We start from the raw sequence: 24,055 nt of genomic DNA, 5'->3' as shown, positions 1-24,055 counted from the left end.
GCCAAAACCCGCGGGTCACCCTTCATCCCTGTTTCACTCACAGCGGATCCCGCCCTCAGCAGATGCCAATGGGGCACCCTCCCAAATATACCTGGAGCCCAACAACCCCGTCTTCCCACCTCCAGCTTTGTTGCCTGCTCCAGGTCACCTCAGGTCACTCCTGGGTTCCAGCCACCTAGCCGGGTTCCCGGCTCCCAACCGTGCCCCCTTGGGTCTCCACCCCAAGCCCCTCTAAATCCACCTGAGTCCCTTGGACACCAGGCTGGCAGCAGAAAGCCTCCTGCAAGGATCTGGCCCTGTCCCCTCTCTGGCTCCCCCCTGCCCCCAGTGACTCCCCTTGCTGACTTTCCTGTGGCCGCGCTTGCTGCCCCCTGTACCAGATGCTTCTTCCCTTTGACACCCACTGCCCGCCCCTGGGCCGCTCGGGTCTGGGCACACAGGTCCTTTCTCCGGCCTTCCCTGAATAGACCTGCCCTGGTCAACGTCACCCCCACCATTTCCCTTTATAAAGAAGAAGCTCTTGTTTCTCCTCTGCTGCTTGGAACACTTCTGTGACCCGATGGGTGGGGATCCACCCCCCAGCACCCAGTCTGTGGGCACCACCTTCCCCGCACGTGGGTGTGTGTACACCCACGCTCTGCAGCCCCTCCTCCCCTTCCAGAGGATGGGCTCTGGGGCTGGAGGCTCCACCTTCTAACCAGGGCTTGGTCTTTCTGGGGACCAGCCCCCAGCCAGGAGCATAGCACAAAAGGCGCTTCTCTCGCCCCAAAAATTCCAAGGGATTTTAGGAGCTTCCTGCAAGATTCTCCTCCCGAACCCCCTCCCCGGAGAATGCACAAGGATGGGAGCTCGGTGTCAGGAACCGGGATCACAGTCCAGACATGAGCAGGACCTGGGGACAGAGATGTCTATACCTGCACCTGCATATTTCTTGCGATCTCACACCCTCCCTGATCGCTGTCTCCTTCCCATTCTCCCCCTGTCGCCTGGCACCCAGTGCTTTCCGCCTTGTCCCGGTCTGTCACTCGCAGCTGACATCTCGGCTGCACGGGCTCTGGCATTTCTGTGTTTCACGCACGACTGCATCTCTAGGTGCAGAACGGGGTCTGGCACATAGTAGGTGCTCAGGCAACACCATTGAACAATGGTGCAACGCTTCCTGCTTTATAAAGCAGGTGACATCACGCAGTGAGGGGCTTTGTGCTGCTGCCAAGGCCACTGTGATGAGCTTACACGTATATGGTGCAGAGGTTGCACACTCGAAGCCCTTGGAGGCCAGGTGGAGAACTGAGATGCGTCAGGTGGGCTGCATGGGGACATAGAGAGCCTGCGCCCTGTCTAAAATCTTCCAACGTTACGTATATTTTTGCAAACTTTTTTAGGGCAGTGTAGTACTTATAATAGTGACCGTTTTAAGTATCTTGAAGTGTACAGTTCAGGGGCACTTAGTCCACTCCCAGTGGTTGTACAACCATTCTCTCATTCCAGAACCTCACCATCACCCCACATGGAAACCCCATAGCTATTAGCAGCCACTCCTCGGCCAGCACGCCCCACCCAGCAACACAGCACATGTCACCCTGCTCTTCCTTAAAACCGGCTCCTGCAAGGGTTGGCGGGGAGGGGGGGTGTCTCAGCTCTCCTCAGCGCCCCCCCCCGCCCCTACAGGGCTGTGGGTGGGTTTGCGGGAGCCAGGGTGAGCTGGGCGAGCCGGCGTCTCCCGCGTGTCATTCCAGGCCTCTGTGGGTGCTCCCAGCAGCGGATCCGGCCTGGAGCATTCCGCACGCATCTCAGTGGGGCCCACGTCCCTGAACTACTCCGTCAGCTGCTGTCACCGTGCTGGGCACCTGGAGCTCTCTGGCTGGAGCTCGCACAACAGCGTGACCTTGTTGCAGGCTGGGGTCCCGGGCCAGGCCGGCCTCAGCGCCAAGCTGCAGACACACGGTAAGGCACCCAGGAGGGCCAGCTCCCCCACCTCCCTCCTCGAGCCTTGGTTCCAGGGGGGTCCAGAGCAGTCCCGAACCCCAGAACCAAAGGACAGCCTTGCCCTCGGAGGCCTGATTCCCAGGGGAGCCTGTATTCCTTCCCGAGCCCCCCCCCCCCGAAGATGTTTAGCTCTAACAGTCCTGGAGGCCAGGTGTCTGCGGGGCTGTGCACCTGCCGAAGGCTCCATGCGGAGAATCCTTCCTTGCCTCTTCCAGTTCCGGGGTCCCAGCCGATCCTCACATCTCTGCCTCAGTGTCTGTGCCTCTTCTCTTTTTCTAAGGACACCGGTCACTGAATGAGGGCCCTCCCTACTCCAGCATGTCTGCGTCCCAATCTGATCACCTCTGCAGGGACCCCAACTAAGGTCACGTCGATACGTGCTAGTGGTTATGGCTTCAACATAATTTTTGGGGAGAAACGCTTTAACCTTGGCGGGAGGTGGGGAGGGAAAGTAATAAGAGCCAGCATTGATTGAGTGCTTGCTGCATACATCCCAGGCAAGCTCTCCAAAATTGGAGCTCAGTCAATCTGCTCAGCCACCCATTCAGTATCAAGGGAAAGTCGAAGCCCGAAGCCCGTGTGGGGCCTCTGAGCCCTCGGGATCCACACCCTCACTCCTCTGACCCCATCTTCTGGCCCCTGCTCGTTTCACTCCTTGCTATTCTCCAAACACCTCAGGCTTGCCCCTGCCTCAGGACCTTCGCACAGGCTGTTCCTCTGTCCAGAAGGCTCTCCCCCTGCACATCTGCTTGACTCAATCCCTCACCGTCTTCAGATATTTTCCAAATCTCATCTCCTCACTGAGGCCTTCCCCGCCCACCCTGTTTATTTGTACCTCCACCGCCCTCTAGCTCACACCCCCCCCCCCGTTCCTGGCTTGGTTGCTCTAATATACTATGTAACTTACTTAATAAACACCTCACTTCTCTTTCCCTGTCCTCTGACCACCCCACACTTGAACGCACACTCCACAAGGACAGGGATGATTTTTGCCTGTTTTGCAGAGTGGAGTATAGTACATATTCAATTAAACGTCTGTTGAGTGAATTTGTGAACAGATGAGGTAAGGGAGGAATAGAAGCTCAGAGAGGTTGAGTCCCTTGTCCTGGACCACACAGCTATGGATCGGGGGAGATCAGGATTTGAATCCAGGCAGTGTGACTCCACCCTCTGACCCCTGTGTAGATAACAGAGATCAGGACCCCTAGGTGGCTCCCCTGTCACCTGGGTCATCTTCTCCTGGCCTCAAACTTTCCTATCCTTGGCTTTCAGCCCCTCTGTGGGCTGAGTGGGAGCCTGGAGCAGACAGGGGCCTGACCTCAAGGACTCTGAGGAAGGGTTTATTGGGGATATGGTGGGTAAATGACGGGATAGTCATTTGTCATTCCAGGATGACCCGGTTCCTGGCCCCTAAGAGGTCCCTGAAGCCGGGGAGACCATCTCACCTCTGCACTGCTGCCCACATTTGATTCCGGGGTCATTTTGTGCCTGGCATGAACATTCTTGGTGTCCCTGACAGTCTGAACCATCCCCGGGCACGGAGACTGGGGCCCCTTCAATGTGTGTCCCCTCCCCCTTGGGCCCCACACACAGCAGGTGCATGTGGCTGAACACTGACTGGGAGAGGAAGGAAGAGAACATGTCCTGGGACCTGTGTGCCCCACGGGCAGGTGTTCTCAAGGGTGCTATCTCTATTAATATTGGCAATGTCCCTCAAGTAGGCTGTGCTCACTTTACGGATGAGGAAATGGAGGCTTAAGGCCCCCTTGCCCACATCTGCCAAAGAGCACCGCCCTCCCTGATGGGGCCAGATGGCAGGTGATGGCGCTGGGCCAGGTGTCACAGGCCAGAGCTGTGAGCTGCATCCCCACACCCCCCCCCCACCACCACCACCAAAGGAACTTGGCCTCTGACGTAGGCTAGGCTGCAGTAGGAGGCGGGATTTAAGTCCAAAAATAAGAACAAAGCTCCTGGAATCCCATTTCCCGGAGGATTTTCACCTGCCTGCCATGATGAGGTGTGGTCCAGCTGGGAGGCAGGCCCCTGGAGGTTCGGGGTGGGGGGCGGTGAGGGGATGAGATGAGTGGGGACCCTCCAGCCTGGGCCAGGTGGGCTGCAGCTCAGGATCATCTGATATGATTTGATATCGTTTGGATGTTAGATAAACCTGGGGAGAAGTACTCATTCCGCAGTTTCCTCGTTCCCTGCAGTGTGTCTGGAGCTGTGCTAAGTGCTGGGGACAGAGCAGGGAACAGACTCAAGGGCCTGCCCTCACAGGGCTGACCTTCCCCGGGGAGGGATCAGGAAGAGTCAGGAGGTACCTTAAGTGGACACTCAGAGGTGTCATTTCAGCAGCAACCCCAGGAGGAGGAGCCGGCCAGGCTCCGATCATCGATCATCGATCATCAAGGGGGACACCACCTGACGGATGAAGTCCCAGAGAAGGGAAAGCCCTGCCTGGGCTTGATCCCACGTGGGAAAGGAGGTGAACCGAGTCCCGAGTAGCCTGTGCTCTTCTCTGCCCCTAGAGACCCAGACCCAGGCCAGTGTGGCCCTCCACGGAGGGGATGGTGGTGTGAGCGTGGACGTGGCTGCGCTGGCGGCCTGGCCCACGAACGGCACCCTGGAGCTGGTGGTGAACGCCAGCCACACGGCACCTGCCCTCCAGAGGCTGGGCCTGCCCTTTGCCAGCCAGGTGAGCAGTGAATGGGCCCCCCCAGGCCAAGCTGAGCTCCCCCCTCATTCCATCCACTGATATCCTGGGGTTCAGGAGGATGGAGAGAGCACCATGAACACACTGCTGTCTGGTAGAGCAGGTGCTTTAGAAGCTCTCGCTGCTGTGACTACAGCCCCCATCGTCACCGTCTGTGGGTCACACGTGAGTGTGTATGTCACCTGCCCAAGGTCACATGGCCAAAGGGGCTCTGGCTTGCACCGGGGTCCTTTCCCACCTCTGTGGCCCCCTGAATGGCCAGGCCATGGCCACTGTCACTGGGCACAAAGTCGCCTGTCCCGGCTGGGCTCCCTGACTGCCCTGCAAGGCACCTTCCAGAAGCCTCATTCGCAACCTCTTGTTTCGGGGTTGCCAGCATGGCCCTGTCCACACTCCACTCTGCCGCATGGGGAGGCCGTCCCCAGAGGCCCCTCACCCCTTGTGCAGCGAGTCTGTGACCCGGGACCCCACGACTGAGTGGAGCCAAGTCCCACTCTCCCTGGCCTCATCTACACCCCTTTCTCTTGGCCTTGGGCCCAGTGGTGGGGAGACGTGGGGGAGCTCAATCTTGGCTGATGTCTGCAGTGCAGGTCTGGTGGAGTGCAATCTGGGCTCCCAGGAGGGACCTGTGGAGTGGGGCCTGGCTTGGGAGGGTACTCAGGCCCCCTACGCACCCCCCACCCCCCCACCTCACAGCCTGCTCCTTCCTCAGCTCGTGTTCCAGAAGCTCTGGGCAGAGGGATGGGTGCGCTCTTCCCTACGGCTGACCTGTGACTCTCAAGCCAGCCTGGTCCTCGATGTGCATGGCCAGAGCCGGGCACTCAGGTAAGGGGTTCTCTGCAGCATGGGGGGGTCCCCCCCCACCCCGGAGAAGTGAAGGGGGCTCAGCTGAGCCCCTGCTGTGTGCTGACCTCTGACCCCCAGCGCCTCCTTGAACCCTCCCCACAGCCCCACTGCACAGATGTGGAAAGGGAGGCTCAGAGAAGTGCAGTCATACAGATACTAAGATAACCTTGACCTTTGGGAGCAGGACACGAGTGAGGAATTCTTGGTCTCACGAACTAAATGCATTCTAGGCCTCAAATGCAAAGGAATAATGTTCTAGCACTTCAGTGTGGGGACGCACTGGCTGCCTGGCCCGGCGCTCAGTGGCCTTGTACGCGCATGTCGTGGGGGGCTGCCAGGCTCCAGCGCTCATAGGGTCCCTGAGGGGGGTGAGGAAGCCAGCCGAGAGCAGTGGAGATGGGTGTTCTCACCTAGGGGCGGGCCTGCCCACCCAGGGTCATTGGCAACATCTGGGGAACCTTCTGGTTGTTGTAACGGCGGGGGCGGGGGTGCTCCTGGCTTCCAGCGGGCAGAGGCGGTGGGGAGTCGGGAGCATCCTGGCCCAAGGGGCCGGGAAGGGGTGCTGTGTGCCCTGGGCTGCCAGGAGCAAGCGCGGGTTTAAACCCCTGCTGAGGATTTTCTTTTTAATTTTTTCATGGGAGACACATAGAGAGAGGCAGAGACACAGGCAGAGGAAGGAGCAGGCCCCATGCAGGGAACCCGATGCAGGACTTGATCCTGGGTCTCCAGGATCGCGCCCTGGGCCAAAGGCAACCGCTCAACCGCTGAGCCACCCAGGGATCCCTCTGCTGAGGATTTTAAACACACCCTGCTGAGGCCTCCCCTGGCCAAGCCTGAGGGGGGCCCTCTGATGCCCACAGAAGACACTCAGGCGAGCACCACTATAGCCCCTGTGGCTGAAGGGGGAACTGAGGCCCAGAGGAGCTATCCCCACCTGCCAGAAGCAGGCAAAGGCCAGGTGGGGATTGAACCGTGCATCACCTGGCACCAGCCTGAGGCCCTGACTGCTCACCGCATGGCCCTCAGGCCTGGGGCATAAGAAGGGCCTTCACTGGGCCGTGCGTGTGATGCTGGATCTCCTGCCCTCCTGCGGGGGAGGTGGGCCTGGTCCTGCCCCAGCACTGGGTGCCCTCATGCCTGGCCTCAGACCTCCCCTTTCTTTCCTTCCAGCAAAGAGCTGCAGCTCTGGGGCCAGCACCACCTCCCCGGCCTCCTGGGCCGCTGCCCCAGCAGAGCCTCAGCCGCTGCCAAGGTAACTGTGCCCGGCACCCCTGAGCACTAACTGCTTCCAGATGCCCTGCCCGGGGCTGGAGGGGGCCGTGCAGGCCGGGCCCCCCTGGGGAGCACTGGCACCCCCGCATCTGTCCATGGGCCTACGGCAGGGCCCGGTGGGCTGCCCTTGGAAAGCCCTGGCTCCGGCTTTCTCAAACATCCCCAGGCTTGCGTTCCTGGGCTGGGCCCACGAGACCCCGGGGAGCGGGGTGGGGGGCCCGCCTGCCCAGTGCCTGGCGCCTGGCGCCGCCTCCCCTGGCCTGGCATGCTCCCGGCACCAGGATCAAATGGCACAGCCCTTTGAGCTGAGCCAGCATTGCCTCCCAGGTGCCCCATTTCTTCCCACAGCCCAGGCTCTCTGCATTCTTCCCACCCACGTCCTCGAATCCTCTCCCCACCTGGAACCGCCAGGACAGCCCCTGGCCATGCATCTGGCCTGCATGTAGTATTGGAGGGTCCTGGGGGTAGACAGCAGCCCCAGGCTGGCGCCCCGCCCTCCCTCTCTTACCACGACCTGTTTCCCTCTCTGCCCCTCTTCCCCAGATCAGGAGCATCCGGCCCACGGCCTGGCACATAATAGGTGCTCAGTGAAAGATGTTGCCAGATCCTCACATTTGCAAGCTGGTCCCTTGGTTACCCCACCAGCCACCCAGGGTCGTTAACTGCCCTCCCTGCCAGGCCCCGGGCCGCCTTTGTTCACAGAGCACCTGCTGTGTGCCAGGCCCTGCTCTGGCACCTTCACACACGATCTTAGTGTTCCCCAAGCTTTGCTGCTGACTGCACAGTCACCCAGGGGGCCTCTGAGTGTTCCCCCAATTTTTATTTTATTTTTATTTTTTCATTTGTTAGATTTTATTTATTTATTCATGAGAGACACAGAGAGAGAAAGAGGCGGAGACACAGGCAGAGGGAGAAGCAGGCTCCACGCAGGGAGCCTGACGTGGGACTCGATCCCGGGTCTGCAGGATCACACCCTGGGCTGAAGGCAGAGCTAAACCGCTGAGCCACCCAGGCTGCCCCTGTTTTGATTCATTTCCAACCCAAAGAAAAGTTACATTAGGACAGTGAACATTCCCCAGTTATCAACATCCTGCCACAAACATCCTGATTATACCTACGTGGCACATGTATTTGCATTTGCATGTTAACCCCTGTGCCCACGTACATCTTCTTCTGTATCATTAAGAGATGATATGGGCATGTTTCTGGACACGTCATACCTCTTTACTCCTAAATACTTCAGCAAGCGGTTCCAATAACAAGGCTATTTTCTTACGTAATGCAGTATAAGTACAAAATTCAGGAAATTTAATATAATGTCATACTGTTCTCTAATATACAGTCCATAATAAAGTTTCCCAGTTGCCCCAATAATATTCTTCCAAGCTGGTTTTTTTTTTTTTTTTTGGTTCGTTTGTTTGTATTTAGTTTGTTTTCAATCCCAGACACACTCCAGGATTACCCAGAGTACTTGGTTGCCCTGTCATCTAGAAGAGAGATCTGCAAACTTTTATTTTTTAAAAAAAGCCAGATAGTAAATATTTTAGCCTTTGAACCCAATATGATCTCTTTTGCAACCTGCTCAGTGCTGCCACTGTAACCAAAAAGCAGCCCTAGACAATATGTAAATTAAACGGGTGTGGCTATGTTACAATAAAACTTTATTTACAAAATCAAGTGGTGGGCCGAATTTGGCCCAAAGCGGAGCCCTGATCTAGAAATTCTTCTCCCACCCCGTACCTATTTCCCCCCCCCCAATATTTTCTTTTTAAACTTTTTAGACCCTAGGAAATTAAAACAGTTTTATAGTGGACATCGACACACCCACTGCCTGATTTTCTCCCTCCTATTCCACTCCACTTGCTGTATCAGATAGCTCTCAACTTTTTTTTTTAATTTTTTTTTTTTTTTAGCTCTCAACTTTTGATGCATTTCAAAGTAGGTGGCAGGTATCGACAGGCTTCCCCCTAAGCATTTCCTTGTCCTTAATGAAGAAGCAGCCTTGCACTGACGGTTTTGAAATGTCCAGGCAATGATTTTGCAAAAACCCTCCATTTGGGTTTGTCGGGCCCCTTTGTGCAAGATTCAGGCTCACCGTTTTGGCTGCGGTGCCACTAATCTGCGGAGCTCTCGGAAAATACCACTTTCTCCACCCCATCTCCAGAGGTTCTGTTTTTACTGGCTGTAGGTAGGAGCCTAGAATCTACACTTGTAGCCAGTGCCCTAAGTGGGACTCTGTTACTCAGTCTGGAAGGACAGCACGTTATTTCACACAATTTTCACATCAGCACATTAATAAAAGTATCATGATCCCAACTGGGGAGGTCACCCACCCCAAGGGACATAGAGCCAGAAAGGGCATCTGTGCGTTGTTCCTTGCGCTAGACTGCCCCCTGCTGCCCACTATGGTAATGCAACTGGAATTCTTGCCTGAGGCCCTTAGCTGTCTTCAAGTCACCGTGACAGCATGAAGGACGTGGGGAGGTTGTTGTCACCAGCACCCCCGGTGGCCTCAGCCGAGGCTCAGGACCCTCATCTCACCAGATTTCAAACAGTCCAGGAAGCCATGGGTGTCTGGGGCTGGAGCCTACAGCCTGGAGCCCGTATCTGTCTGAATATTCCATCAGAGACCCGTGAGGAGACCTGTCACCTGCTTTTCTTCTGCCCCAGCTGCAGTACTCAGAGCATGAGGCCCAGGGCACGATTTCCTTGGCGGTGGAGGAACATCGTCTCCACCTGGGCAGCAGGCTGGCAACTGCGAAGGCCCGCGTCACCAGCATCATCAGGCTGGAACAGACCTTCCCCCAGGTGCATGGAGGGCGGCGAGGACGACAGACTGGGGTGCGGGATGGGGGCGTGCAGGGAGGGCTCCGGGGTCGTTCCTTTGAGAAAAGAAGAGTTTGTGAAGAGCTGCCAAGTGGGTGAGATGCGCTGGGGTGGATTCTCGGCTGGTCTCAACAAAAAGAAGAACAAAAAACTGCACAAATAAATAAGAAAATGCTGATACATTTTAGAGGGAAAAGCAAATGGGGTGATAGGAGGAGGTGGGGGGGGGGCTCTTCGGGTGGCCAGGAAGGCCTCACGAAGAAGGTGACATCTGAGCTAGCCCCGGATGACTAGCAAGCATCGGCCGTTGGAAAATCTGGTGCGGGGTGGGTGGGGTGGGGGGGACATTCCAGGCAGAGGGAGAAACACATACAAAGGGCCTGGGGCAGGAAGGAGTTTGAGGAACGGCCCCTAGGCTGGAGCAGAGCTGATGAGGAGGAGGTGGTGGGGGTCTGAGCATGTAGGGCACTGCTGGCTGCAGAGAGGGGTTTGGACTTAGTTCTCTGACCTTGGAAGCCCTTTGAGGACACGATGCTAATGACGGTTTCAGGTCCCTCCAGCTGCTGCAGGGTCCCTGGGGCGGGACCTACAGGGGGCAGTAGGGACACCAGCGAGGAGGCCACTATTCTTAGCAGGGCAGGAAACGACGGTGTCTTGTGTCAAGGCAGGGTGGACCACACTCGGGAGTAAACTCCCCCTCCTCCCTGCAAGTCCCCCCCGGAGGGCCCTTGGGTCGCCCTCTTCCCTGAGGCGTGCTCTTCCCTGAGCCTTGGCACGGGCTGTTCCTTCTGCCTGGAATGCCTTTCCCTGCATCGTCTTCCAACTTCTTCCTCTGTGTCCCTTTGCCTCCTGAGTATCTCTCATGCCACCCTTGTCGCCTTGTCCTGTTACCTTCTGTCTCTGTGACGTGTCCCCATCCTCCAGGGATCTTTGTACCCGGTGCTATGCATCGGGGTCCCAAGCGTAATGCCTGCTCAGTGATGTTTGAGAAGCCCTCGTAGCAACCACAGGGCCTGCCTGCCCCCATGGCACTGCCCACGGGCCGGCCCCGAGCTGCCCCAGCCTTGTGTTGTCTCCGAGGTCAGCCCTGCTGCTTGCACCCCCTCTTCTAGATAGGGAACTTGAGCTCAGGGAGGTTAGGGAACCCGCCCAAGGCCACACAGCTTGGATGTGCAGCTGAGAGGCGACATTCTGTGCTCAGGGCCACTCCGTCGCCTGTGTCCCGACCCCGTGCCCCACACCGTCTGCCTGTCCCTGGAGCGCCTTTGGCTTTCTGACTTCCTGAGGCGTCTGGCAGCCCAGCAAACTGTTAATGCCCCACAGACGTGACCCGTCTTTCCTCTTCCCCAGGTGTCCCCCCTTTCCTACCCCGAGTGGGAGCCAGGCGCTTCCGTGACCCGGCGCCGTCTTTCTCTTCCAGTTCGGTGCCTTTCCCGGGGAACTGGTCCTGCAGACCTCATATGAGAGAGTCCACGGGGCCCACGCCCTGCACCAGACGGTTCTGTGGGACAACCAGGAGGTGGTCCTCAACGGGGGCCTCTCTGGGCCCTTCCCCAGGCTCGCGGGGAACCTCAGCTTGCGGGGTGAGTGTCTGACGGGGCACCGGCAGGGGCGGCCTGGTCGCTCAGCGAACCATCTTTGAACAACTGCTTATCCCAGGCACTGTTCCAGGCACTGGGGGTCCACCCAGAAGTGAGACGGCCCAGGGCCCTGCCCTCGGGGGGGAGAGGCAGTGAGCAGTGATGTGAACGTGAAGAAAAAAATCACATCAGTGTTTCTAACACTCTAAGAGTGAGAAGGGTTTGATTTAGGGGTGTGGGGCTCTTTTGGGGGGTGTAGGCTAGAAAGGCGTGTCTGAGGAGGTCGCGTTCAAGCTGAGCCCTGAATGACAAGAAAGAAGTAGCCACGGTGAGGGCCACTGCAGGCAAAAGGAAAAGCAGGTGCAAAGGTCCTGAGGTAGGAGTAAGCCTGGGGTGCTAGAGCAACAGCAGCAAGGCCAGTGTGGCCAGAGTGCACCGAAAGGGGTAGCAACGAGAGGAGACGGTTGGGGGCAGGCTGAGGGACCCAGGTCACGCGGGGCCCAGCCCCCTACCCGGAGTGAGGGTTATCCTGACTGTGAAAAGATGGGAAGTGTATTAGATGGGGCAACCCCGAGCATCCCCAGGGGGTTTTAGAGCTGAGGCTGATGTCAGCAGGGGAGGCGAGCACTGTCCCACCGCAGCCCTGCTGATGGCACTTGGGTCCTCCTAGGCCCTCCAGGACACAGGCTGCCCCGGCAGGGGCCGTGCAGTCACGTGACTGTCGGTTTCTGTTCGAAGAGCCCCCTTTACACACAGCAGAGCCCGACCTGCTGGCCGGCCGAGTGGGAGACACCGTGCAGACCCCAGTCCCGGGAATGCGGCTTGGGGGGTGGTCGGATGGCGTCTCCCAGGCCCCAGCTGCCGTATGTGTGTCCTGCGAGGCAGGGGAAATGTGTGGCCCCTCAGTGCACCAAGGCAGCGTGTGTGTGCGTGCACGGGTGTGCGTGCACGGGTGTGCATGCACGGGGGTCGTGGGTGGGCTCCGCAGCCTGAGGCCCCTGCTCTGTGCTTACAGAGCTTGCAAGCTGGGGGGCCGGAGGGTGGAAACAACGAGGGTCACGGCTCTGGGTGTGGGGCACACATGTATGGTCAGCGTTCCCTGGACGGATGAGCCAACGGCGCCTCGGGAAGCAGCCAGGGTCACTGTCTCCCGGGAGCCTGTGTAGCGGCAGGTGGCCCCCCTTCCAGAGAGTTCAGAGGTCACCAAGGTGGCCACTGTGGACTGCGGAGACTCAGGCGGACTCCTGCTCTGGTTTTGGGAAGGCGGGACCCCCTGGTGGCCTCACAAGACGGGGTCAAATGATGATGCAGGAGGTCAGGGCAGCTAGACTCCCCCTCGGGGTTGAGGGGAGCAATCCCAGAGGCAGGGAGGCTGTCTGTTGTGAGGCCTCGGGGATGGGGGTGCCACCTGCATCACACTCCAGGACAGGATGAGAGCAGAGGGTGGCCGCCCAGCTGAGTGTGGCCCAGGTGGGCGTGGGGCATTCACAGGGACACCAGACCCGAGAGCGTGAGGGACGTGAGTGGTACAAGATGTTGGTGGGAGGTGACAAATGTCCCCAGACTCCGTGGCTTCTGCTGTAAGCGTCAGGCCGCGCACATGGGCTGCTGACCTCGCCTGGGCTCTCCGACTCATCCTAGGGCTCGCCAGCCACCAGCAGACCTCAGACGGCCTGCGCTGGCCCATCCAGGCACTGCACTGTGTGGTGGCACCTTCCAGCAAGCCAGCCCGGGGCCGCTCCCGCACTGTCTGAGCAAGGGTCCCAAAGAGCGAGCCGGGCGGGGGTTGGGGGGCGGTTGCTGAGGCCCTTGCAAGCCTGCAACATCCGACATCCGGTGGTGTCACCTTCACCAGATTCTGTTAGCAAGTCACCTGCGGCCCAGGTTTGAGGGCCACGGAAACAGATCCCGCCCCTTGATGCGGGAGGCGGAGGCTCATCGCAGGGGTGGGGGGTGGGATTCGGGGTTCCCGCAGGGACAGCTCAGGGATCCGCGACCAAGTGAGGGTGTAGCTGCTGAACGTCGCGCTGATGACCTGAGCACGTGGCCTCCACCCTCCACCTGCCCGAGTAGGTGGCTGTGTCGGCCGAGATCCCCCAGGCCCTGCCCTCACATGTGCCCCCCTGTGCTCCCACCCAGCGGAGCTCGCCCACCCGCCGTGGCACAGCGGCCTCCGCCTGTCCTGCGAGCATTCGCGACGCAGACACCGGGACGACCTGGTCGTGCGCTGGGATGACAAGGACCAGGTAGGTGTCAGGGCTGGAAGGAGCCCCACCGGAGGCAGCCCCCAAGAAACTGTGGGAAAGGCCCTGGGTGGGTGGGGCGGGGGGAGTTGGAATCGGGTTCCAGCAACACCTGAGCAACACCAGGGACGCCAGGGGCTGCCACCTAGTGAGGGCTTAGCAGTCAGCCCCACTTAACACATGATGAAGTCGGAGCCCAGAGAGGTGCAGCGACCCTCCTGGGGTCACAGAGCCAGTGGAGGGCAGGGCAGGGCTGGGGTTGTGTGCTCCGCCCCAGCCAGCTGCCCTCACGCCCTTGACCTTGAAGGCTGTCTGCACCCGGTGGGGAGGGGGCTGCCCCTCTGGGCCAGGCTTCGGCTCAGCCTGCCCCCTCCCCAGGTGGTGGTGTCCTCCTCTCTGCTCTTGGGGAAGGGCCAGCTGGCCGCCCGCCTGGCCCTGGCTCAGCCCTTCAACCTGTCCTGGTGGCGCATGGAGGCTGGCGGCCTTGCTGAGCGCAGGGGCGGCAAGCAGAGCCGGCAGGTGAGAGGGGCGCATCCGAGGTGCCGGTGGGTGGGGGTCCCGGGGGTGGGGAGCTGCGTGGCTGGGCCCGCAGGCTGGGCACCAGGCACCATGTGCAGGGACGAGGGTTCTGCTTGTCTGGTTGTCGGGGCTCCTGCAGAGCCTCAGATTCCTGACCGAGGGGCCCTTCATTCGTTCGTCCCTTCATCGATACCTTATTAGGCACCTACTGCATGCCAGGTGGTGTTCAAGGCGTGCAGTCCTGCGTCTAAAGGGCTCACGTTTTAGCGCAGCAACAGCTTACGTGCACGTCCGACTCATCATTTATGTACTCGTTGCTTTATTCGGGGGTCCGTGCGGGGCAGCTGGGCTCCTCAGCTCGCCGGGGGGCCTCGGGCAGCCCCGGGACCCTCTCCGAGCCTCGGTTTTCTCAGCTGCGGAGTGGAGGACGGCAGGCCAGTGCGTGTCGACGGCAGGTGTGCCGGGCCAGGCAGGCAGACCCTGTCTAAAATTCAAGCCACGATTGAAGGGAAAGAAGAGTTGTGATAAGCCCTGTGAAGAAAGCAGGGAGGAGGTGGAGACAGAGACTAACCAGATGTGAGGGGGGGGGGTCCGGGAGGGCCTCCTGGGGGAAGTAGCTTGTCAGCTGAGAACCCCACGGATGGCAGGGGGACGCCTCGTGACACGCTGAAGGAATAGCATTTGGGGGTGGGGGGGAAGGAACAGCCAGTGCAAAGGCCCTGAGGTGGGGATGTGCTGGGGAGCTTCAGGAAGAGCCCGAGGCAGCTAGGAACAGGGTGGGGGGGCAGGAGCCAGGGAGGGGACGTCAGCCGGGGGCTTAGTGGGCTCCAGCTGCTGCCACAGAACACCACAGGTGGGGGTGTCGGGTGGCTCAGTCGGTTAAGCGTCTGCCTTCAGCTCAGGTTGTGGCCTCAGGGTCCTGGGATCGAGTCCCGCGTCACGCTCCCTGCTCTGTGGGGCCTCTCCCTCTCCCTCTGCCCCTCCCCACCCCCGCTTCTGTGGGGGCTTCACTCTCATCCTCTCCCAAATAAATAAATCTTAAAAAATCACCCCCCTAGGCTGGGTGGCTTCTGTTGCTTAAAACAGAAAAACGTATTTCTCCCACTTCTAGAAGCTAGAAGCCTGAGACTAAGGAGCCCGCCTGCTCAGGTTCTGGGGAGTGCTCTCGTGCTGGCTCGCGGTTTTCTCCGCATCCCCCCAATGCCGGGGAGAGAGCTCTCTGGGGTACCTTCTCACGGGCACCAATCCCATCTGGAGGCCACCCCATGACCTCCTCCACACCCAATCACCTGCCATCCGCCCTGCGGTCTAGGACCAGCACTCTGGGGTTGAGTGGAGAGTGAGGTGAGGGGCGGGCAGGCAGGGCCCACAGTTCAGTCCAGAGCAGCCCCAGAGGCCCCGAGTGGGGGGCTCCGTTTTCCTTCGGGCTGGGGATCGGGATCCAGAAGGAGGAGCCTTGCATCTGGACCCATGCAGGCTCCCGGTGTGGGTGTGGCTCTGAGCACCCTAAGGCCAGGGTCCCCTACGGTGGTGGGCTACCCCCCTACCCCTCCCATCAGCCCTTCCCACCCCACTCCTCTTGTCCCCCACCCGCAGCACAGACCGGCCTCTCCTCTGCCCCTCCCCTCCACCGCCCCCCATCTCCACGCAGGTCCAGCTGGCCTGGGATGGAGGGCAGCCCGTGACCTTGCACCTGACCTGGACCGACAGGTCCTCGCAGCGCAGCAGCACCTGGGACGGCTGCCTGGCCGCCTCCCCGGGACAGGTATGTGCCGGCTGCACTGGCCAGCCAAGCGGGGGCCTTTCCCTAAATCCAGGCCCCTGTGCTGGCTCCCCGAGCCCCACACACCATCCTCCCGTCAGCTCCAGGAAACATGGGGCCTGAGTGCCCTCAAGGCCTGTGGGGCCTTAACACACACCCCGGCCGTGTTCAGCGAGCAGCTTGACCTGTCCTGGGACCGACGCAGGGTGCGGCACAACCTGACCTACGAGGTGAGGCCCGGAGAGCCAGGTCCCAGGCAGGTAACCCTGGGGCGGCCCCACCTGCCGTGGAAAGTGCCGGGCTCGGAGGCCATGGGGTCCCGGGCAAGCGCTAGCTGGGCTGTAGGATCGTGAGCAACTCGTTTCTCCACCGTGAGCCGTGCTGTTCTCTGCTGTAAAACGGGGGTGATCCTCCTTCCCTGACTGGGGTGTAGGGACAGCTCTGGGAGATGAGGAGAGCAAGGCGCCCGGCGCAAGTTGAGCACAGGGAGCAGACGAGGGAAGGGGCTGGTGACGCCAGGGAGGATGTGTGTGTGGGGGGGTGCTCAGGTTCTTGGAGGTGTGAAGGTCAGGGTCTTCCGGGCATCGCTCCCCACCTGGGGCTGCTGCTGGGGCTGAGCACTGCTCTGCAGACAGAGCCTGGGACAGGGACCGGACCATGGAGACACAAGGACAGCTGGTCCTGACAGCAGGGCTTGTTCCTTCTGGGGCCCGGCACCCTGGGTTCTGGGACCCCTTAGGCTCAGCCCCCTCGGTGTTCCCAACAGACGTTCTGCTCAGGGTAGGAATGGCTGCTGCGCCCGGCCAGGGCTCTGATGGCAGGACCTGCAGCACCCACTCTTGTGGGGGCCTCCCGCCTGCAACTGGCCCTGGCCACTCTCCCCTTAGGGGATGAGCCCCCACCTCACGGCACCCTCTCATTGCAGAGGCATTGGCCGTCCCAGCCAGACAGGATCCACGCCGAGGCCGTGCTAGAGCACATCTTCACCACCTCCTGCACCACACACAGCTTCCGGGGAGAAGTGGACACCGACTACACCCACTGGCTGCGCCATTCCCTGCAGCTGGGGCTCTGCGACCTGCCCAGGGTGAGTGCGTCCTGAGGAAGGGGCCCAGGGGCCCCCCGAGGGGGGGGTGAGGAGAGCACCCACGGAGTGCAGGGGTGGGGGTGAGTTAGCCGGGTGCCACCATCTCCGCTCTGCCATTTGCCGGCTGGGTGACCGCAGGCGGGGCAGGTCAGTACTCTCAACATCCAGTGCTCCACCTGAGGGACAGGACAGGCAGTAGGGCTCCCGCGTGTAGGGTGACGTGGCGTGAGTGACGTGTGACGCAGGAAGAGTGCTTCACACGTGGATTGAAGGTACTCAGCCTCATCGTTGTTAGAGGGGAACACTCTTCCTGGGTCTGTTAGCTGGTTCATTGGTCCTTCCTCCTACCTACCTGCCCTCCCATCCATCTGTCCATCCATCCGTCCATCCATCCATCCATCCATCCATCCACGTACCTACTCCCCACCCTCCTATCCATCCACCTACTCCCCACCCTCCTATCCATCCATCTACTCCCCACCCTCCTATCCATCCATCTATCGACCATCTACCCACCTACTCACCTACACACCCTCCATCCAACTGCCTACTCCTTACCCTCCTGTCCATCCATTCACTCACCTACCCAGCTACCCACTCACCCACCTACTCATCCATCCATCAATCCATCTACTCCCTACCCTTCCATCCATCCACCTGTCCATCCATCCATTCACCCACGTACTCACCTACACAGCCACCCACTCACACACCCACCTACCCACCTACTCACTTACTCACCCACCTACTCATCCACCCTCCCGTCCATCCGTCCATCCATCCATCCATCTACTCCCCACCCTCCTATCCAACCATCCACCATCCATCCACCCACCTAATCACCTACGCACCCACCTACTCACCCACCTTCCCACCCCCATCCATCCCCCCATCCATCCAACCACCTACTCCTTACCCTCCTGTCCACCCATTCACTCACCTACCCAGCTACCCACTCACCCACCTACTCATCCATCCATCCATCCATCCATCCATCGATCCATCTACTCCCTACCCTCCTGTCCATCTATTCATCCATCCATCCACACACCCAACCACCCACCTACACACCCACCCTCCTGTCCATCCGCCCATCCATCCATCCCAGGGTAAGAGTTTTTCTGTAAAGGATCAGATAGCAAACATTTTAGCTTTTCAAGCCATATGGTCTTTGTTACAATTACTCAACTTGGCTGTCATAGGATCTCTGTAAACAAATGGGTGTGGCCCTGCTCCAATACATATTTATTTACAACAATAAGCAGTGTTCTTTGGCTCTTGAGGCAGTTTGCCAACCCCATTCATCCATTCGTTCAGAAAGCATTTGTGGTTTTTATTTATGCAAGACCCTGTACTTAGGTGCAGGAACAAGGGCAGTCGGGGTACCCCACCCCCTGGAGCTCACATTCCAGGGCGTGGAAAGAGTTAAACAAGATGCATGATATGTACTCAGGCATGATCCATGCCGTGAAGGAATGAAGCAGGGAGAGGAGACAGGGGGTTGCAAGGGGGCCTCACTGACAGGGCCAAGCTCTGCAGAGGGAATAGCCAGTGCAAAGGCCCTGTGGCAGAACATGCTTAGGGTATTTAAGGAACATAGGGCAGCCTTTAGAGAGAGCAAGGAGGGAAGGTTAAGAAGACAATACTGACCTGTGGGCCATGCCAAGGCAGCTTTTCTTCTCAGTATGGTGGACGGCAGAGAGTTTTTGAGCACAGGGTTAATGTCTGATTCGCATTTTTAAAGGTCAATCTGGTTACCAAGTAGAGGAGGGCCTATGGGCTGGAGCTGGGGCTGACCTGGGGGATAGGAGACCCAAGAGGCTATTGCGACAGCCCTAGTGGTCTGGATCAGGCCAGGGCTTGGTGGGGAGGGGAAGCTGCTGCCCCTGAGCCTCCATGACCATGACCGCTAACACCCACCTTCTCGTTCCAGGCTCTCTCAGTCTCTGGGGAGCACACCCTGGGCCACAGGGGGCTCCTACTGCATTCCTACTGCCAGCTGGGCCTTGCCCCGGACCCAGACCACGGCCTGCAGCTCAGCCTGACGCTCCGCAACCATAGCAAGCCTCGGACACCAGACTTCTCCGGGGAGCTGGAGGTGGGTGGTCAGGTCAGGGCTGTCCCCCGCCTCCCTACCCCCCAGGAGGATGCTCCCTGGCCCTGCTCCAGGGCCCTGCTCCCGGGCCAGGCCACCACCGCCTGCATGGCCCTGCCACCTAGTGGCCATGGTCAGAACCGCGGGCTGGCACCCTGGTGGGGACCCGAGCTCTAGGGAGGGTGAGACCCTCTGGCCTGTCCCCAGCCCTGAGACAAAGCAGCTCCTCAGCCTCTGGCCCTTGCCCTACCAAAGAGGCAGTGACTGGACTGTCTGGGTTTGAACCCACCCCTAGCCTCTTCCTGACAACCCGCTCCACCGCTGACCTCCTGCTATGGAGAGTGATGATCGCATCTACCCCACCTCCCATGGGACTCCCGCCGCAAGGGTTAACTATGTGACTCTGTGTGGGTCACTTAGAGCAGTGCCTGATGAGAATGGGGGTCCAAGCACCCCCTCCCTCTGCCCGCTTAGCTCAGGCACACAGTGGGTGCCCCATCGCGGTTACCACCTGCGCACTCCTGTGTCACCCTGACCGGGGGAGCCTGATTTTGTGACTTTCCTTCTTCTGTCCTCCGTTGTCTCCTCTGGGCCATGGGAGCAAATCCCACCTCCTTTGCAGAGTCCTTTTGTTCAGGGCACGCACACAGTGGGTGCTCATGAGGTGCGTGTTTCCTTCCAGCAGCCAGCGCTGGACGGGGATGGCTTTCCTGCATCTGGAGCTCACTTGGCCTGTTTCCCAGTGCCATAGCGTGGCTGTTTCTAAAGAGCTTTGCTTTCCAAGGTTGTCCAGGGTGACTGCTCGGTTCCCCCGCTTGCCAGCCACGCCCTTAGCTGCTCCCATGTCTGTAATCCCAGCGCCCCAAGGCCTGCCTGCCAGGACTGAAGGCCTAGGAGTGAGCCACTTGCCCCATGGGAGGGTCCATGTGGTGGGTAGAGGCCCTTCCCAGCCTCGTTTGGTCCTCCTGACAACGCAGAGGCCCCTGTGGAGCAGAGAAACAGGTTCAGGAGGCCAGGCACTCACCTGCCAGCAGGCCCTCACCAGTGACAGCGACTCAGGTGGAGCTCAGCAAGTGGCCTTTGGGGACAGAGACCCCCAAGTATGGTCTGCAGATGCCCCCACCAGAGCTCACGTCGTGCACTGTGAAATTTCATAAGGCTTTCTGGGCTCCACCCCGCCCACCTGGAAACCTTGAGGACAGGTTCTCTAGAACGTGCATGCATAGTGGGCCCCGTGGATTCGATTCCTCAGGCTGCCGAACACATGACCCCCAGCTCGGTGATGGAACACATGATTTTTTTCTTGCACGGTCATGGAGGCTAGAAGTCTAAAACCAAGGTGTCCGCAAGGCCGCCCTCCCAGCAGAAGCTCCAGGGGAGCGTCCCTCCTGGCCTCTGCCTGCTTCTGGTGGCCCCAGCAATCCTTGGCGCTCCTTGGCTGATGGCCACGTGGTCCCAACCTTTGCCTCTTCACGTGGCTGTCTCTCCAGGACATCGGCCGGGGGATCTAGTGCCCACCTGAATCCACTACAACCACTCCTTAACTGGATCACACCCACAGACCCCCTATTTCCAAGCAGCCCCACATTCCATGGGCACCAGGGTTCGAACTCCCACACCTTTTTGAGGAACACAGTTCAACCTGTAAGACGCCTCCCGTACACACGTACGCAGAGCAGTTCTGATCCCTGCTGAGTTTTGAAGGCCGCAGTGCTGCATCATTTTACAGAATTGGAAACTGAGGCACAGACAGGGCAACGCGCTTATTCAGGGTTGTAGGGCTTGTTAGCAGCAGCACCTGGGCTGGAACGCAGGGCAGCTGAGCCTAGACCAGAGGTGGCTCCCGTCCCCAAAATGGGCCTCCACCTGCAGGGTGTCCTCCAGGGTTCCTTCTGTGAGTGCCTCTGTGACCTTTCCTGGACCTCCAGGGGGGTACCCACCCCCAAGCCCCCTGCCCATTCAGAACCCACCTGTCCTGAGTCCCCCTCCTGCCAGGGTAGGTGTCTGCAAGGGTTGGGGTAAGCTGCCCAGTGACCGCATTTGTGCCACACGCTACCCCCATCTCCTTGTACGTGCTGAGACGTTTGCTGTGGTTCTCAGGAAATTACAGAAAACATGGCCCACAGGTAGAAACGTCTGGGCACCTGGAATGGCAAAAATGCCAAGGTCGGGGGCCACCGGGATCAGTGAAGGCAACGTCTCTGGGGTGAGGCCTGGCATCGGTGATTTTTAAGGCACATGGGTGGCGGGTACCACTGGCTTATTAGGCCTCCAGATGTGGATTTAATAGGTACTTTCTGCAGTTGGCAGGGACAGTGAACCTTGTGGGAGGATGGACGTGGGGGTCCCGTGTCCCTGGAGATATGGAGTGGGGGTGGGCACTGCCTTTCCGCTCCCCGGGCCCCACTCTGCTCTCTGCCCTCCTGTTTGCAGATCCTCAGCCCCAAGGCTCAGCGGCTTGGCCTGCGGGGCCGGGTCTCTACCTCAGCTTCTCGGTTCCTGGCCCAGCTAGAGGGACATGTGGACGATGGGAACGAGAAAGTGAGGCTGTCGGTGTCGCGGGCCCAGGGCTGTCTCCAGGCCTCTGCGGGCCACGAGGAAGGTGAGAGGCAGTGAGTACACTCAGACGGCTGGGGCAGGGCCCAACCTGGCCCCAGGCAGGACAGAGATTGGGGTGCTGAGAGTTCAGGAGTCAAGGAACCCCGTTAGGATTTCGTGGCACCGCCAGCTTGGAGGTGACAGAGAGCCCCCCCTGTGGCCTCCTGTGTGGGCTGTGATAGCGGGAGAGGCTGATAGAAGGGCCCAGCCGTGCCAGTGGGGGGTGAGTAGGGACTGGGGGACCAGAAGGAGACCAGGCCTCCAGGGAAGGGGGTGGCTGGGACGTTGATGGGGGTGGTTGCACTTCCAGGCCTGCAAACACTAGTAGGTCCCATGGGTGGGGAAAGCTCCAGAAGGTGTGGCGGGAGGCGGAGTGGGCATCCGGGTGGCAGCGGGGCCAGTCCTGGGGACAACAGCAAGACCCTTCCTGGCTCCAGGGAGCCGAGAGGAGAGTGTTGTGCTGCGGGCGTGTGCCCACAGGCGGACAGCTGAGGCGGAGGCCCTGCTGCAGGACGGCGGGCGGCCCGGGCCGTCCCTGGGACGCCTGACCCTGCAGGCTGCCAACCAGAGCCTCCGCCTGGTGGCGCAAGGCTGCCAGGAACCCCTGCTGGGCCACGTGGAGGTGAGACAGCCCGGGCCGGGGGGTGCTGCTTTCTCTGGGGGTCGGGGGTGGGGTGTACTGCAAGCCCTTTAGGTCCCACAGTGCCCAGGAAACCAGCAGCAGCCCCATAGCCTGCACACACATCCCGGGGCACCCGTCACCGGCAACCTCCCAGCCACCCCAGCCTGCCCCTCTGTGCCCACAGTCCAGAATCACAGCCATTGGGGCCCAGGTGCGAGCCCAGCTGGAGAAGAAGGTCCGAGGCTTGGATGCCTACGTGGAGAGGTTCCGGTGCCTGGTGGGTAGTGCGACAGGGTCTCGGGGACACACTTGGAGAGTGGGAGGCTGTGTGTGGAGACGCACCCCCGGAACCCCCCGCCTGGCCTATGCCCTCCACTCACCAGGTGCGAGGACCTTCTGGAGTGCCGGGTGCCCCAGACCCTCACACTGATCCTGCCTCGATTTCCCTGCCCAGGTGCGGCCGGCGGGCACCCTGGACGATGTGGTGGTCCCCGTCCTGCAGCTATCCCACGCAGGACTGGATGCTGTCCTGGCGAGTGGCCGGGCGGTGGCCTTGCTGTGGGGCCAGAGCCAGGCCAGGCGGGCGCTGACACACCACTTGCCGCTCTACCTGGAGAGGCTGCAGGCTGGGCTGGAGCAGCTGCGGAATGAGCTGGAACGTGAGTGCAGGAGAGAAGGCCCGACCCCAGAGCCCTCTGACCTGCGTGGCCTCGCAGGCCTGCAGCCTACATGGCCTCTGCTGCCTCCATTCCTGTGGGTCTCTAAGCTAATATCCCTTATGTCCACTGCCTTATTTCATTGGGAACTGCTGCTCAATTTTTTTCCAGTCCCCACCTGATTTCTTTTGGGCTTACAGCTTTGTTTCTATTAGACCCACAGCTGGAAGATTCCAGAACCCATCTCTGGTTCTGCGATCAGCCCCAGGGTGGCTGTGTGGTTAAGGCTTCTGTCCTGGTTGCTAAGTAGCCGCGGCCCCAAGTGTCCTGTCAGTGATGCTGGGAAGCTCTGGCCACTCCACAGGAGCACCGGGGCCAACAGCCGGCCCTCGTCTCCCACCCCGCTTCTGTCTCTGTGTCCAAATCCCCACGGCCACCCCCAGGTTCCGTGGCTCACTAGGGTTCAGTTCTCAGAATATTTTCATGCTCACAGCTAGGATCTGTTACAGCGAAAGCACACAGAGCAAGATCAGCAAAAGGCAGAGGCGCAGGGGCCGAGGTCCAAGGGCCGAGGCCCAAGGTAGGGACGAGCACCAGGCACAAGCTTCCAGAGGCTTCTCCCTGGGAGGTCACCCGGGTCGCCCTCAATTCCCCCAGTGTGGTGATGGCACGCTGGTCTGCCAGGGAAGCGCGTTAGGGTTTCCTTTGGGGGCTGGTCGTGCAGGACGCCTCCCCTGGCACACACCACCTTTCCGGACTCGCAGAAAGAAAAGGAGGGTGTGGAGCATCAACCACCTTCTGTGCAGTTTGGGCAGAGCGAGGCCCTTGGTTCCGGGAGTGGAGGCAGCCCTCCTGAAGCCCGGGCTCCCCGGGGCTGTGAACAGGCCGTTGGGGGTGGTGGTGGTCTCGGGCCTGCGAGGCTGGCTCTTCCCTGCACCCCCTGGTGCCCTGGAACCAGCTGTTTCCTGGAGGCCTGTTTCCTGGAGGTCCGGGGGGCTGGCCTTCCTGCCCAAATCTGGGATGCAGGCCGGGACATCTTGCCTGCTGTCCCGACCCCTGGGGGTGCCTCACAGTGAGGGGCAGCCACCTGTTGCAGGGCCCCTGGCCACGCTGAAGGATGCCTACCTGGAGGTGACACTGCGGCCCCTGGACGAGCTGTGGCAGGAGCGGGCACAGGAGGCCATGCAGCTGTTGCGGGCCGTGTGGCCCAGGCCCATCGGGGCAGCCCTGGAGCTGGTGAGGTGGGGCGC

The 24,055-nt window shown here is 60.1% G+C and overlaps 1 protein-coding gene across 1 annotated transcript in view; it reads left to right on the top strand.

The window, feature by feature from the left end:
* Positions 1–24,055, top strand: part of LOC129519850 (uncharacterized) — a 123,652-nt gene that overhangs the window by 92,070 nt on the left and 7,527 nt on the right. The window contains 17 exon segments of the mRNA XM_055340682.1: positions 1,737–1,944; positions 4,515–4,681; positions 5,412–5,524; positions 6,716–6,797; positions 9,488–9,625; positions 11,064–11,226; positions 13,363–13,469; positions 13,845–13,985; positions 15,637–15,750; positions 15,849–15,977; positions 16,673–16,834; positions 18,768–18,932; positions 21,363–21,531; positions 21,965–22,149; positions 22,334–22,426; positions 22,604–22,808; positions 23,902–24,041. Coding sequence (XP_055196657.1) covers positions 1,737–1,944; positions 4,515–4,681; positions 5,412–5,524; positions 6,716–6,797; positions 9,488–9,625; positions 11,064–11,226; positions 13,363–13,469; positions 13,845–13,985; positions 15,637–15,750; positions 15,849–15,977; positions 16,673–16,834; positions 18,768–18,932; positions 21,363–21,531; positions 21,965–22,149; positions 22,334–22,426; positions 22,604–22,808; positions 23,902–24,041 — 2,481 coding nt within the window.

The sequence above is a fragment of the Nyctereutes procyonoides genome, unplaced genomic scaffold (genome assembly GCF_905146905.1).
Source record: "Nyctereutes procyonoides isolate TBG_1078 unplaced genomic scaffold, NYPRO_anot_genome, whole genome shotgun sequence".
Taxonomy (NCBI): domain Eukaryota; kingdom Metazoa; phylum Chordata; class Mammalia; order Carnivora; family Canidae; genus Nyctereutes; species Nyctereutes procyonoides.
The sequence above is the reverse complement of the archived record's forward strand: the minus strand, read 5'-3'. Positions and strand labels throughout refer to the sequence as shown.